This window comes from Nicotiana tomentosiformis, chromosome 5 (assembly GCF_000390325.3).
Source record: "Nicotiana tomentosiformis chromosome 5, ASM39032v3, whole genome shotgun sequence".
Classification (NCBI taxonomy): Eukaryota; Viridiplantae; Streptophyta; class Magnoliopsida; order Solanales; family Solanaceae; genus Nicotiana; species Nicotiana tomentosiformis.
This window is the reverse complement of record NC_090816.1, coordinates 11,701,192-11,717,757: the sequence shown is the minus strand read 5'-3', so window position 1 is coordinate 11,717,757 and position 16,566 is coordinate 11,701,192. Positions and strand designations below refer to the sequence as shown.

Genomic DNA, 16,566 nt, shown 5'->3' with positions numbered 1-16,566 from the left:
ATATCCCATCTTAGGGCATTTGAATGCAAGTGCTTTGTGCACAATAATGGAAAAGACTCCCTAGGTAAGTTTGATCCCAGAAGTGATGAGGAAGTATTCTTGGAATATTTGTCACATAGTAAAGCTTATAAAATTTATAACAAAAGAACTATGTGTGTAGAAGAAAGTGTACCTGTGGTTTTTTACGAAACCAACATTCTTTCTGAGAGGCAGGAACATGATGATGAAGAAATTGGGCTGGTAAGAAACTTAAATGAAACCACAGCCCAGACTGAAGCTGCACCAGAGGAAATAACAGGTGTTGGAACAGGTCCTTCCACCCAGGGCAACCTGACAGGGGGAACTGATCCTCAAACCTCGAGGGAACCTGTCCAAGAACCTGTTCCTCAGCAACAAAAGATTAAAGGAACATCTAGGGAAAACCAACTGGTTGTGAAACCTTACAAGTATCAAAGTTCTCATCCCATTGAGAACATAATTACTAATCCAACCGCTAGAATCGAAACCAGATGCTCTTTGAAGAATCTTTGTATTTTTGATGCTTTTTTATCTCTTATTGAACCTAAAAATATTGCTAAGGCTTTGCAGGATGCATACTGGGTGAACGCAATGCAAGATGAACTCAATCAATTTAAAAGAAGTCAAGTGTGGCATCTGGTACCAAAACCCAAGGACAAATTAGTAATTGGCACAAAATGGGTCTTCAAAAACAAACTTGACGAAGTTGGAACAGTTACAAGAAACAAGGCAAGATTGGTAGTTCAAGGATATAGTCAAGAGGAAGGCATAGACTATGATGAGACTTTTGCTCCAGTTGCAAGATTAGAAGGAATTAGACTCCTTATAACCTTTGCTGCCTACATGGAATTCACTCTCCATCAGATGGATGTCAAGAGTGCCTTCTTCAATGGCTATCTAAATGAAGAAGTGTTTGTCAAGCAACCTCCAGGCTTTGAAAGCAAGGAATGTCCTGATCATGTGTACAAGCTTGACAAGGCATTTTATGGGCTCAAGCAGGCTCCAAGAGCATGGTATGAAAGATTGTCAAAATTCTTGCTTGAGCATGGCTACAAGAGAGGTAAAATTGACAATACTTTATTCTTGAAAGAAAAAGGTAAAGATCTCTTGGTAGATCAGATATATGATGATGATATAATCTTTGGAGCAACTACTGATAATTTAAGTAAAGAATTTGCCAAACTAATGGGGAGTGAATTTGAAATGAGTATGATGGGTGAGCTTAATTTCTTTTTAGGCTTACAAATTAAACAAAATTTAAACGAAACTATGATCCATCAATAGAAGTATGTAAAAGAGTTACTTAAAAGGTTTAAAATGGAAGATTCCAAAGAAATTTATACTCCTATAGCAACAACCATAAAATTGGATGTAGATAAACTTGGTTTATCTGTTGATCAGAAGTTGTATAGGGGAATAATTGGCTCTTTGTTATATCTCACTGCTAGCAGACCTGACATTATTTTCATTGTAGGCCTTTGTGCTAGATTTCAGACAAATCCAAAGGAGTCTCACTTGACTGCTATCAAAAGGATCTTGAGATACCTAAAATGCACCACTAACATTTGTCTATGGTATCCAAAAGGTAGCAATTTCAACTTAGTGGGATATGTCGATGCTGATTATACAGGTTTTGTTGTGAATAGAAAAAATACCTCAGGTATGGCACATTTGTTTAGCTCATGTCTTGTGTCTTAGGCCACCAAAAAGCAAAATTTTGTAGCCTTATTTACTGCCGAAGCTGAGTATGTTGTTGCTGCCTCATGTTGTGCTCAATTGTTGTGGATCAAACAACAATTAATGAACTTTGGAATTGATATAGGTTGTATCCCCATCTTTTGTGATAACACCAGTGTAATTAGTATGACCAAGAACCTGGTTCATCACAAAAGAACTAAGCACATAGATGTTAGGCATCACTTTTTGAGGGACAACTATGAAAAGGGTTTGGTCACTGTGGAATTTTGTGCTACTGACAAGCAAATAGCTGAAAGCTCTAAGTAGAGATCACTTTGAAAGAAACAGGTTAGAATTGGGGATGATTAAGATCACCTAAAAGGAACCAGTTCTAACTCAAAAATTGGTTAGACAATTTGTGAATTTCGTACATAATTAGATTAGATTTTGCTCAGTCTCATACTTTTACTGGTATACTCTTGTGCCATGTGCTAAAATGTCTCATTAATCTCTAATGATATTATCTTTATTTTCTTGAAAAATTAAAACTTACACAAGAGATTTTTCAGTGAAGAACCTGGTTCATCAAGATTACATGGTACGTGCCCTCCACTCTGCATATTTTGAAATAATTATATTTGGATCATGATCAAAAGGAGAGTCCCATTTAATCCTAACCTCATTGAGCTTATCCGTTATGAAATGAACCAGTTTCACCCAAAGAGAGTCCCAAAACACAATAAGTACCTAGATTCTAGGGACAGTCCTCAACGTCTTTTCAAACTGACTCCCAATTTGATTAGACTTCTGAGCTTCTGAAAAAGCTGTCACTACCCAATTAAATTCTACCTCTTTATATTGATTTGATCTTAGCTGTTTCTTTACTTCTAAATTTCCAGCTACTAAATAATTCTCTCTATCTTCTCTCATCTTCTAAATACACACATACTCATCCTCTAACCATCAATCGCTAACATCTCTTAAAATCTCTCATCACCACCCAAAGAATCCGCACCCACACCTTCAACCACACCCTCAATCACACCTATCTCTAAGAAAGGAAGATTCAAGATGCTTGCTCGCAATATAATCGCTAGGAGGAGAACAAATCAAGAAAATCAATGAGCAACTGAGGGCAAAGTCAGGCAGATGAACCCCAAAAATCTGAAGATTCCTTCAAGTCTGCAACTGAGGGGGAAGAAACTGTTTCATCTGAAACAGAACAGGTAACATTTGGTCCAAAAATTACATCTGAGACAATCTCTGAGGTTGCTGAAAATCTGGAAAATAGGTTTTTTTTGGTAGGAACTACGGCTGGGGTTGAAACAACTAAGTCTGGGAAACTGGGTGGTAAAAATAAAAAGAAAAAAGAAAAAGAGAGTGAGGGTTCTCAAGGTGATGTGAGGGAATGAAAAAAGGAGTGGCTGAATCTTCACCCACTCCTGTTGGTTTGACTGAAGAAATAGGAGCTATGGTAGTGTGGAGTGAGGAATCTGCTGGAGAGGAAGAAAGTTTGAGAGAAAAAGGGAGTAGTGGGTCTGGAGAAGCTACTGAGGGGTTGGTTAGGTTAGGGAAGAATGTTCAAGAACCTGTTTCACCTGTGAAGGAACCCCTCGAAGACCTATTGAAACGAGTGTCTGACAGTTACAATCCTAAGCAAAAGAAGAGTTCAGGAGTTAAAATCTTTGGAACTGCTTAGGAAAACAAGAAGAGAAAGGTTACCTCTTCTATCTCTGTAGAGACTCCTCCTACAAAAAGAAGAGATACAAGGAGTCAGAAGAAGCAGAGTGAGGCTGAACTGGAAAAAGCCCTAGTACAGAGTAAAAGAAAAGATGCTGCAAAGGGAAAGAAGAAAGTGGTTGAGCCTGTTGAGGCAGTTGAAATTGAGAAGATAGAGTTGGTTCTTCGTGATGAAGACAAGGCAGAGGAGGAAGAGGTTGCGACTCCAAAGACAAAGAAAAAAAAAGAGTTCCAACAAGAAGTCCCCTTCAAAGACAAAGTCTGCAGAACCTTCCACCTTGGCAAAAAGAACCAGGTCTATCATGAAATCTAGAAAAGTGAAAGTAGTGGAAGAAAAAGAAGAAGAAGAAGAAGAAGAAGAAGAAGAAGAAACCAATGAAGAACAGGACAAGAAGGAGAAGTTTGGAAAAAGAACCATCTTGAAGGGTGGACTCCTCAGGGACTTGGAGGAGGAAGGCATGGTCATGTTGCTGCAAAAACTACAACTCCAGGGTTGGAAGGACATGGTCCTTCAGATCGATAGAAGGCTTGCCAGGGTTGAGATTGTAGAGTTCATGGCAAATTATGAGATAAAAATGGCAGACTCACCAGTGTGGTGAATGGAGTGACTGTGAGCTTCGACGACAAAAAATTGGGAGAGATTCTGGGTATACCTGCTGAAGGGTACAATGATTACAAAAAATTCAAATGGCCAAGCCTAGAGAACCTCCCTACCTCCTTTGCTATTACAAAGAAGTTTGATGATAATGAGTTAGAGCTAGAGGCCAAGTCTGTATACAATAGTGAGATGAAGCCACCCCACAAAGTGTTATTTGAATTTATTAACAAGGTTGTGCTGCCCAAGCAGGAAAGAAGACACATTGCCACATCCATGGACCTGGTTCTTATGAAATATCTGGACAGTGGAAGGCAAATCAATTGGCCTAGGTTTATCATCCAGCTTCTTGATAGGGTTCTAACTGGCACCAAAACTCATTCCACATCCTATGGTTTCATTCTCACGGTTGTACTTGCTCACTTCAAGGTACCCTCAAGAAATGGGAAGTTGGTAATAGCAAGGATCACTTTGGGGCAAACACTTTGACTGTATGTGATTATGAAGTCTACACTACTCCCAAAGAACCTGGTTCATCCAAGAAGGTACCTGTGAACAGCAAAGTGCGAGCTTTGGTGTAGGAGAATGGGGCTAAGGATGCTGAGATTGAGAGGCTGAAGAAGAGGCTAGCTGAAGTAGAAACTGAGAGGGATGCTCTCAAGGCTGAGCTTGCAAAAGAGAAGGAGAAGAATGATGGCATTCTTCATGATATGCTGAAGCTACTTCAGGTCAGAAACCAAGAACCTGGTCCTTCCCAGCCTTAAAACCTCCCTAGCCTAGCCGAATGGGATTTCTTTTTGTTCTTTTTGCTCATGATCCAGTATCTTTATTCTTCTTTTTGCTTTGTGGATGATTAGTATCAATGTTAATCAAGTATTTTTGTACTCTAACTGTTTGTTGATACTTCTTAGATAGCTAATATCATTAGATTGATATATGATACTTGACTCCATGATTGTATTTGAAGTAGCCCCAATGGCCATGAGTAATATCTATTAAAATCTGGTTATCTAATATACTTATGCAACTTTTCGATGATGCCAAAAGGGTGAATACTGGTTGTGCTTTTCACTTGGACTGTGATGTTTATAACCTAGTGAACCTGGTCCTTGATAATTTGTGACTTTAAAATAGAATGTGTTCTAATATTGTGTTGATGTTGAGCTGAGTTGAAACAAGGCTTATGCTTATGAAAAGCCTAGAGTTTGTCATCAGCTAGAGGCTGGTTGCCACAAAGGGTCAGAGGTAATCCTTAGGTTTACAAAATTTTGTAAATATTGTTTTTGGCTTAGTGATTTAGTGAAATGTTAGAAAAAATCCTACTTGGTAGTAGGTCGTAGTTTTTTCACTTTTTGAGCCAGGTGTTTTCCACGTAAAAATACTTGTGTTCTTTACTTTCCGCATTTATTATTCCGCAACAGTAGTATAAGGAACACATAGAAGAACTGGGTTCTTCTATAATCCGTGTACGCAAAAAATTGGACATCACATAAATCACCTCCCTCTTGCGTGGTATTGAAGTACAAAACATCACTCTCCTTATCCCACATGAATCAAATCTTGAATACATTACATAATACGCGCGATAGGCTTCAATCATCTACAAAATCTCAAGGATAGAAAAGCTTGGCGAATAAAAGCTCATTCCAAGTATCTGGAAGTCCAGGCAAACACCAATGGAAACAATCAGCATAGCTAAATGGATTTGCTAGTTGCTCTGGTGTTAATGGATTCCATTGCTTCTTGTAAATTGATGTATGTGCATCTCTTCTGTAACTTGAGAGCTGTGTAATGTTGAGAAATGAGATGGGCACTTTGGATTTACCAAATTCTTCACCAATCACTTGCATTATGCTTTTTCTACTATCTGATCCCCAGTAATTTGGATCATCTATCATTTTAGTTTCATTGAAACAATTCTTATTTGCTTCGCCTCCCCATTCTGTGCTCCTGCCAATCAAAGAATAGACACTTATTTTTTCTCAGTAGGAATAATGCAAACCCAAATTATAAAAAGTTAATTGAACATATTAAAAAGTACTACTCAGAGAAATGTGGATCAGTAGTTCTTTTTTAAAACAAGAAAAATCGGTCAACTCTCACGATCCAATGCCCCAAAATTATATATGTAGACCTGGTAAAATCCTGACCAGTAATTCGAAATACTCTTTTTCAACTTCAAACTTCAAATAATTTTGGTTTTATTTCAAACAAATATTGTTCAATACGCTTTAAAGTATTTTTTTTTCTTTTGTTGGTCTAATATTTTTCCTTTTTTGTTAAAGTAAATATGCACTATGCAACAAGGGAAAGAGATGAGAATATTCATTTTAAGGAAGGGAAGGGGAAAAAAGAGGTTATTGTTTTACTCACTTTTCATGAGAAGGTGACATGCTAGTGAAAAAGACTCTGGTTTTCTTTAAATCCATATTCTCTTTAATCCATCTCAACATACTCTTCATTGTCATGCGATACACATCCTCTGTGGATACCTCCACTATATTTTTTACGTCATCAAAAGACCCTTTCCTGGAAACAGTAAGAGATTCAGAATTTAAATATTATACGTTTTGAGTTGAAAGAATAAGTTCTGAAATAATTCGTGACCCAAGGGTTGGATTTGTCACAAATAAAAAGCAATAAAAATGAATAAATTATCAATAGAGCTTAGGAAATTACGAAATATTAAAATGGTAGCCACTCCTCCACCAAAGGTAAGTATTGAACACAATTATATCAGCCCCTTTCCAATATTTCCCATGTACATCAATTGAACCATTTCGAACAACTCTTTTATAGATTCTATGTTTAACTGCATCATCAGCATTTGATTCCAGCAGAAACGGTGCCCAGTAGAACTCAATTGTTGCATTATAATTCTGGAAATTCAAATATTCTAACTTATATTAGTATTATTAAATCAATGCAACTAAATTAACAGAATTGTAATGTGTAAGCTCAAAAATTGCAAGTGATGATCACCTTAAAGGTAAAAACATCAAAATTACCAACAGTTTCCATGGATTTAGCATTCTCTGGAATGAGTCCATTGACAAGACAAATCAAAGAATGATGTTGTCCTCTATTCAAGGAATCGCCTACGAACAACATCCTCTTCCCCCGAAGTGTTTCCAGCAATAATGTCGCATTGAAACTGCCATTTTAAGGTTAATCAAGGCGTCATAAATCATAAGGAGAAAAACCAAGTATATTCTAAATGTCCAGTCCTAGACGTACGGGGTGTTAGATCTCACATCGATAGGAGATTTTAAAAATGGATCTTCTTATATAGTCTTGGATAATCTTCACCTAATGAATTAACTTTTAGGATTGAGTTAGGTCCAACATCTTTTTAATTATGCCGATTAATGATCAGTAAGTAACTACACTGATGTCAAAGAAATGAAAACTCTAGAAAATGGTCTAATGGATTCTTAATATAATCCATCTTATATATTTACTGACAGTATAAAAGAATTTTACCTCGGGAGAGAGCAACCATGAGGTTGCCATCTCCAATGTTGATAGTCTTTATCTGGCCTGCCATTTGCTTGACAAGTCAATTGTGGCGTTATGTACGGACACTCTGATTCTTCATACAAAGGCTTTTTCTCGTCCCAAACCCATTTTCCACTGAAAATATCGCATCCTTCCTGTGTCTCTCCTATTGCAAATGGTAACTTTTCTTTGCTCTTCTCTGCCAACAATTTTCATAAATTTCATCGTAAATATAAAATACTTATACAAGTAAAAATGCGGGAGAGAAAAAAAAATTAAAAATACAGTTAATTTTAACCCAACTTCATGCGTGTAAATCAAAAAGATGTGCACAAAAAAAATAGTTTTTTATTTGGATTTTTTTGGTTTTTTTCCTTCTTTTTGTGAGTGTTTCGATTTAGTTTTAAGAATTTAATTTTTTGGAATTTTCTTTTTATCGCATATTAGCAAACAGACGTGGATTTAGGACGGGTTCAGTGAGTTCAAGCGAACCTTTTGCTTTCAGTTTGAACTATATGTACATATAACAACAACAACAATAACAAAAAATCAAGTGTAATCTCACAAGTGAGATTTGAGGAGGATAGTGTGTAAGCTGATAAAAAAAGAAAGCAGTAATAACTAACATTGATTCTCGATTACAAGAAATTAAAATATATACGTATAATAAGATTATACACATTGTAACCCACTGATTCTAACTCTTAGAGATATTATTTGTGCTTTGATTGGTTTAATTTGTTATATGTTCATGTTTGGATAAACAAACAAAACTGTTCTTTTATCTTGGACAAACATGCATAATCAATTCGTCCGAAAATTAAATAAATTAATCAAAAGTGAAACAAAAAGTGCAAATTCATTAGAATTACTCACTTATTCTTGAGGTAGAATTGTGTTGTTGGCTGGAAACTCTAAAGTCAAGCTGAACAAAAATGCTACTCGTGAATTCTTCTCTGTAGAGAATAATGACAAGAACAATAAAGGGTAATAATATTAACAGAAATGGAGAAAGACGAACTTTTTTGAGAATAGAAGAGGGAAAAGGAGAAGAATTTGGAGGTGACTCCATTTCCTTTGAAGCCTTCTATTATTCATTGGGTTAATAAATACAGGAAAATATAGAGGTCACGTATAGAAATAATTGAAGGAAATAAATTTATTTCCAGCTAATTTCATCATTAATTATTTTGGATTATTTGTATCTATTCTCGTTGCTAAATTCTTACTATTATTATTACATTACATTTGAAGGCAATATGAAAAATATGTCAATGAGTCCAGTGTTTTAAAAGCCGTGGGCGTAAGGCGGAGCGTTTTACATATGCCTCAGTGGGGCGTAAGCCCCGAGGCGCGGGGCGTAAGCCCCATAAGTATTTAATTTTTAATATTTTATAAAATAATATAATGACAGTTAATATTTATAAACATGTAAAATTGCATAAAAATTGAAGAAAACTATATATATGTGTGCTCCATCCCCACAAAAAACTAATCAAAACAATCTATTATACGTTACTTACAAGCACAAGTAATTTGAGTCTAAAAGAATAAAGTTTTCTATATGGAGGAACAAAAAGGATGATTAACCTGCAATTTAAACTTTAAATTTGTTGCTATGAAGAAAAATGTAGTTCTCTTTATATTTGTAAAAAAAATTAAATATTCGTTGCTTTTGGGAGATATTAGCAGACTAGCGGACAAGATAAAAAATTGAGAAAATCATGAATTAGGGCTTAAATCAATAAAAAGGGTCTTTACTTTTAATACTTTTGAGTTCCTTTTTAAACCTTTTGAATAATTACCAAACTGACTTTTGAGAATTTGGGTAGTATATGAAAGACAAGTTCAACAAATTTTGTTTTAATTTGAAAAAGTCTCTGGGGCTTACTCCTTACTAAAAAAAACGCGCCATGAACGCCCGGGCGTACGCCCCAAATTGCGGGGCATATGCCTTTTGAGACTTTCGCCCCACACCATCGCCCCGGGGCGTTTTTGGTACGTCTCACCCCGGGGATCGCCCCGAGACTCACCCCAGAAACGCCTTTTAAAACAGAGAATGAGTTCATTCCTCTAATGGCCTATTAAATGATGAGCATTATGAATGTTTACCCGTAAAATGATACAGTTTAATTTATACGTGGTTTCTGAACAAGTGAATTAATTCGATCCTGAAATAACAAGATAATTGAAGAAATATATAACACTTAGCCTTGATAGGAAGACGAAATGACAGAAATAAAGACTCTGTAGTGAAGCCTCCGGGCGCAACAATAATAAGAACAAGAATAGAAAATTAGAAGATAAAATTGATTAGAGCTTTGAGTAGATTGTAGTATTAGTTTGCAAGAAAATTTATCCCCTTACAATGATAACAGAGCTCACTATTTATAGCTACGTCTAGGAAATGAGGTCTTAGGATCGTGCCCTTCTTTAATGTCAATTATGAGGGTCATTGATGAAGATGTAACGCTGAGCATAAATGTCAAATTCCTTATAACGGACAACGTACTTAATGCTGTGGAATATTCTCTATTAAATACCACCGGGCGAAGAGTATTTATTGCATCCTTATGAGCGTTATTCTTTCCGATGACAGACGGGACCGTTGCTTTTGGTTTTGGCTATCCTCCGTCTTAGGTTCCATGTGTCCCTCTTTTTGGCGGCCACGTAGCATAGCATATTTTACCCTATACAGATAGTCCCCAAGCTTTTCAGTGACATAACTATGTGTCATCGGGAAGTTGGTAGAAACACTCTTTTGGAAGGAATTACTATGATCCCCTCTGAAAGCTTGTGACGGTTGATTAGACGCAAGTCTCTCCGTATTTAATGCCCTGAACACGCGTCATCCCACGATTCAGCACAACTTTTGCTGATTATCGAGATAATCATGGCCATGAATTTAGCCTCCAAAACTTTTACTTATACGCATCAACCTTCTCCCTTTATACTCCGTAATTTTCCAAGTATTCTAAAACCTTTCTTGTTGTTAATAAACCTTTCTTTAACTCCCTTCAAATAAAAAAAAACTTTTCTTTTATCCAAATGTCTTCTTCTTCAAAGAACGTTATCTCTTCAAAGGGCAAGAACAAAGCCGGGGATGCTGCTCCTCCAACGGTGGATTCCATCATTCCTAGAAGTCTTATTACAACAAAATACTTCGAAGAGAAATTCCCTTCGGCTCTTCCTCGCACATGGGTTGTTGGAAGATATCCTTCTTCCATCCGTTCTTCCAGTATTCCAGTTTTGAAGCAAGACTACCATTGTCATGATTTGGATATTAAAAACTGGGGGTTACCCGCGATTGGTAATGGCACAACCAGAAGAAGAGTAGGGGAGACAAGGTTAGGCGCTGGGTAGCACAGCACATCTGTTTCGGGTATAGAGGCGACGAGGGGTGCTAACCCGGCCGCCCCTGACCTAAGAAGAACTATTATCCTTATGACCAAACAAGGATCAACTTCTTACTTCCCGCAACCACTTTGGTACTTTGTTTATAGCTTTTTTAAGTTATGAATTGCGCAAGAAGTTCTTTCGGTTAAAACGTCGTGCAACTCGGAGGACATAAGACTTCTTGGTCAAGCCAAAAAGACCTTTCCCTTTGCTGCAGCTTTCACAATCCCACTCCTCCTCAGACCAGACTGGGCTGCATTGCCGTACCTTCATACCTTCGCCCCGATGTCTTTTCTTAAGGTTCCCCCGAGCTACTTTATTAAAGCAGACTTTTTTATATTTATAAAAAAGGTGGCATCTCGAAAGTGCCGCTAGTCGGTTTAATCATGTTTTCAGGCGGGTTTTCTTCTCTACCAACAACTAAGACACATGAAAGCGGACCATAGGTTCGAATCCTGCCACCTTTCTTGTGGATCATCATGTGGTTCCCGGATGAAAAGAGATCCCTTCCCCTCGCTTTCAAAAATGATGAATATGAAGTCCGGGAGGCAAAGGTCCCGGTAGGGGTCAGCAGCGTCGGGAGGCGGAGGTGAACTACAAGGACTCTTTCTCGTAGCCGATATCCCGTCCTTCTTCTGTAAGGATGGATTCGGGCTTAAGCCAACTCGACAAGAGCCTTGGATCAACTTGAATTGGCCAAGATTAAAGAACAAAAAGATCGAATAGGATTTTTCTTAATATCATTTGGATGGACTCAGATCCTTTTATGTAGGAGAGTCTTTGATGGGCTTCGAATTTGGATAGATCCAGTGGGCCTCTCTCTCTGTAGGCGTGCAAAACAACAGAGCCACTGCTCTTCGGGGTGATGAGGTGGACAATTCCTTACTCCAGCTATGCGCCTGATCTATCGGAGCGAGTGACCCTTCCCAAGGAGAGTTGTACATATTTTTACAAGTATCCATTTACTTTGGGTGTGTTCTCTTTGAGTGGAGAACTTGACTCCAATATTACGGAGTGGGCCTCTCTCTCTGTAGGCGTGCAAAACAACAGAGCCACTGCTCTTCGGGGTGATGAGGTGGACAATTCCTTACTCCAGCTATGCGCCTGATCTATCGGAGCGAGTGACCCTTCCCAAGGAGAGTTGTACATATTTTTACAAGTATCCATTTACTTTGGGTGTGTTCTCTTTGAGTGGAGAACTTGACTCCAATATTCCGGAGTTCTGCCTCCGCTATCAGGTATGTTTGGCACAAGTCTTTCTGTATGGAGGACGATTTCCTGTCTTCGGTGCTTGTGCCAAGAGACGGGAGAGGAGCTATCTTTAGCTCATGTGATGAATTTTTATTCCCCCAAATTCTTCCGTGGGGGGATGATAAATTCCAACAAATGTGGCCACCATGCTCTGTTATCTAGTATGGATAATGACAACGACTGTGGGTGGATGGAACAGTTTGTTGTAGTTTCCACCAACGATATCATTCCGGAAATGACTTCATCCTTTCCGAAAGCATGGAACCGCACTCGTAAGCTCCTTCTTTAATATTTATTTTATTATATATTCTTTTATACTCATATTGATCCTCCATCTTCCGTTTGTTTCAGCAACTCGATGGGTCCCACTGACGGTTGAAGGCTTGGACCAGTGGGTCCACAAGATCTTGGATGCCACTACGCCCGAAATCCACACATGGAAAGAAATGGCCCTTAAATACGGGTGGAAGGCCAAAAACCATAGTAACTCAGACTCACCTTGTCTCAATCTCTTATGTGAAGAAGTTTATTAACCCCCTATATCTTTTCTCTGAAATCAGGTCTACCCGCGGGCACTGTTGTTGTCCCCGAGGAGGATGTTTTGGCTGATCCTGCTGACGCGGCAAGGCTGCTTCAGGAGGCACTTACTAGAACAGGTGTCTCCGGGCTTGCTTCGGGCATAAGTGTTTCTTTACGGAGTCTCCGACCGAAAGACAAACAACCAAAAAGAAGACGCTCCTCCGCAACCGGGAAAAATAATAAGAGGGTGAAGATTGTTGCCCCCGAGTCATCTTTGGTAGTTGTGTTAATTAGCCCTCCTCGTGGGCCGGTCATAGACACTATGATGATCGACGATGATTGAGAGGATAGTGATGGGGATGCTTCTCTACATAGAAGGAGACAATCCTCATCAACTCAATATAATACATTAGTTACACCATCTGAGGATGATGTCTCGGTGCTCTAGGGGGAATATGATATGGTGGGAAATGCCAACTCCCATTTCCGTGTCCCAGTCGTTGCGCCCGGCATTTTGGGGGTGAGTACTGGGTTTCCCTTCCGTCCTCGGCTGATGAGCAACCAACAACCAACACTATGTTTGTTGCAGCTGCTTCTCACTCTTCAACTTCATCTTCACCAACACCAGCAACTGCTACATCATTTCCACCTTCATTCACTCTTCCACCAGCAAATGCTACATTATCTTCACCGGTCGCACTTGACCACAAAGAAGGTGTTCCTTTTCCTCCAGTCCCCTGTTCATGGGAATTTGGGGCAAAATTATGGTACCGCTTTTGAAGATCCACAAAGGAGGAGGAATTTTACTCTTTCGGTCTCTACCGGATACAACTTGTTATCCCAGCCGGTGGAGCTTGATAATTATCTGAAGCCTTTGGCTTCAGAGAAAGAGTGGGAAAAGATTCAGGCACTCTCGGGAGAGTGTTTTTTGAACAACTCCATGCCCAACGCCGCAACGGTACATTCCTTTCTTCATTTGTTATTTCTTCTATTTTTTCCTGAACATATCCTGAATTTTGCCTTTCTTGCTATGTAGGCCAACTTTCTTGCTTCTGTGGGTCTTCAGAGGTTGATTTGTGAGAAGGAAGAAATTACCTCCGCATGGGATCAGCTTTTGGAAGAGCGTGAGCAAAGTGTCGCTCGCCTCCAAAAGGTCATTGTATTGGAGGCTGTTTGCAGCAAAGCTAGCAAGAAAGATAGACCCTTAGCCGAGATATTGCCTCGTTGAGGGTTCAATTTGAAGAGGTTAAGGCCAAATGTATTGAAGTTCATAAGGTCGTTCTTACTGCATCCAATCGTGAGGCTGCCTCCGCTGAAAGATTGACTAACTTAGAGGAAGCTTGAACTCCAAAACTGAAGAACTTGCTGCTATGGGGATGAAACATACTCAGTTGGAGGAGAAGTATAGGAAATACATCGAGCATAATAGGCTCTTTGGTTCAATTGTCCGCGACCTTGATGTTAGCCTCAGATTTGTTAGATCCACCTCAGAAAGCCTTTCTGCCGAGGTAACCCAACTCAAAGAAGAACTTAAGCGCCAAGCATCTTCCCTCGTTGTTGAGAAGACTTATGCTATGTACAACATGAAGAGAAAAACCTTGGAAAAGGCCAAAGTTGGTATCATCGACTTTGATGTTGAAACTGCTAAGGCCCGTGAACTTGAGTTGGTCGCCAAAAATGGTCTGCCGGCAGAGCCTGCTGCTTCCGGTTCTGAAACTTCGGGAACTAAAGATAAAGCGGAAGACGAAGATGTTGAAGGCTGAACTGGCGAAGGCCAAAATGTTGAGCCATCGGGGGATCTATCCACTTCCATTGGGGGCACAGACACTTCTCTTCCTCCGGGTTCCGGAGATGCTGCAGTTTAGCTTTTCATTTCATTTTCCAATTCTTGTATCTGTGCCATTTTGGCATTTTAATAAAAACATCTTTTTGCTCAATTATTGTTTTAGTCTTTCCTTCATTTGAACATTTATGCAAGTTTTAATCTTTGCATTCTCTTCTTTTTGCTTAAGAGTTTTGCGCAAGTTTTACTGTTTGCGTCTTATTATGTGAAGCCTTGGGTGTATTTTTTCCTAAAGCATTTTGATTCTTAGCATGAGTTCTTTCGAAATCAACCCTTTAACGTGAAGGTTTTTATAAGAGAGGGCCATCTTATATTTACGGTGCTCTTGAAGAGGACGTCTCATGTTCATTACAACACTATCATTTGAAGTACTTGTTTAACTTTCAAATGACAAAGTTAATTCATCGTTTAGACAAGAAACAAGATAAAAATAAAAGGACTTCATTTTATTCCTTCTATGTTTTAAAAGTACATAAGCATTTGTTATGCTGAAAAAAGAAATTGCCATTACTTGTGGCTAACTTGTACAACTTATTTCTACGGGGTTGGTCACGTAGTCCCCGGTCCCGATGATACAACTATGTTTCCGATTTTCGATTATCGGTCGGCGTGGCATTCATTTGTTGTCGTATCCTCATATCGCCCCCCCCCCTCCCCCCCAGTGTTCTAATGCGAATTGGAATACTAGAAGCCTTATACCTTTGAGGATCCCACTAATAAATTGCTAGGTAATCCTTAACTCGGTAACAAACTTTACTTCCCCTCAGAAATTCATGTTATCGAGCGAAGGACTATCTAACAACCCTCTAATGGTTTATACTTGTGAATGGTCGGGTAACCTTTGCTCAATAACAAACTTAGCTTCCCGGTGGGAATTTTGCTATAGAGCAAAATATTATCTAACCATCCCAGGGTGGTTATTTGCTTGTGTGCCTTGCTATTAAAGGTCTTATTTGTGATGTTGGAGCTTTCTTCGTAGTATGATTTCTGTTACTGCCTCATTAAAAACCGTCCCAGAAAAACCCAATTGGGATAAAAACTGGACGAAGGGAAAAAGAGTGCAGCACATACTTTCAATTTGGGTGATGTTCATCAGCAATATTATCTTTTTAGGTGTGCCACGTTCCAGTTGTTTGGCAACTTTTCTCCATCTTGGTTTTCTAATTCATACGAACCTTTCCTGGTGACAGTTGATACCCGGTAGGGACCTTCCCAAGTTGGACCTAGCTTCCCTGCGTTGAGCTCCCAGGTGCTTTGAGTTACTTTCCTTAGGACCAAGTCTCAAACTTTGAAATAATAGAGGTTGGCTCTTCGATTATAATACCGCTCCATTCTCTAATTTTGGGCTGCCATTCTTACATGCGCCATGTCTCTGCGCTCATTGAGTAGTTCCAAGTTGACTAACATTGCTTCATTGTTTGATTCTTCATCTGCTTGGAAATATATCAAGGTGGATTCCCCTACTTCCACCGGGATTAAAGATTAAGCCCCGTAAACAAGGGAAAATGGAGTTTCTCTTATTCTCAATTTGGCCGTTGTTCGGTATGCCCACAAAACTCCGGGTAATTCCTCGAGCTAATTACCTTTAGCTGCTTCCAACATTTTCTTGAGGTTTTGTATAATCACTTTTTTCGTTGACACCGCTTGACCATTTGCGCTCGGATGGTAGGGTGAAGATGTGATCCTCTTTATTTTTAAATCTTCGAGGAACTTTGTGATTTTTGCACCGATAAATTGTGGCTCATTATCACATGTTGTCTCTTTTGGTATTCCGAACTTGCAAATTATATTTTCCCACAAGAAATCCACCACTTCGCGCTCGCCGATCTTCTGATAAGGACATGCTTCCACCCAGTTAGAAAAATAGTCAGTCAAAAGCAAAAGAAATCTTACCTTTATGGGGGTCGGCGGCCATGGCCCGTCGATGTCCATCCCCCATTTCATGAACGTCCACAGGGACAGAACCGAATGCAACAAATCTGTCGGTTGATGTACCAGTGGTGCGTAGCGTTGGCACTTATCAAACTTT

At 39.0% G+C, this 16,566-nt stretch overlaps 1 protein-coding gene across 1 annotated transcript; it reads right to left on the bottom strand.

The window, feature by feature from the left end:
* Nucleotides 1-5,545: 5,545 nt before the first annotated feature.
* Nucleotides 5,546-8,655, bottom strand: LOC104088876 (protein trichome birefringence-like 33). The gene is made up of 6 exons (XM_009593622.4): nt 8,405-8,655; nt 7,514-7,727; nt 7,013-7,184; nt 6,710-6,909; nt 6,404-6,559; nt 5,546-5,980 (listed from the first exon to the last, which is right to left on the bottom strand). The coding sequence occupies exons 1-6, from the start codon at nt 8,598-8,600 to the stop codon at nt 5,641-5,643; spliced, it is 1,278 nt and encodes a 425-aa protein (XP_009591917.1). The 5' UTR covers nt 8,601-8,655; the 3' UTR covers nt 5,546-5,640.
* Nucleotides 8,656-16,566: the final 7,911 nt, after the last annotated feature.

What these genes read in the sequence shown, in the direction of transcription:
- LOC104088876 (XM_009593622.4), bottom strand. Translation starts at nt 8,600, where the DNA reads ATGGAGTCACCTCCAAATTCTTCTCCTTTTCCCTCTTCTATTCTCAAA. An exon ending in TTGATGTTTTTACCTTTAAG is followed by an intron (nt 6,910 to 7,012) that starts GTGATCATCACT and finishes TTGAATTTCCAG; the next exon opens with AATTATAATGCAACAATTGA. An exon ending in ATGTCACCTTCTCATGAAAA is followed by an intron (nt 5,981 to 6,403) that starts GTGAGTAAAACA and finishes TTTGATTGGCAG; the next exon opens with GAGCACAGAATGGGGAGGCG.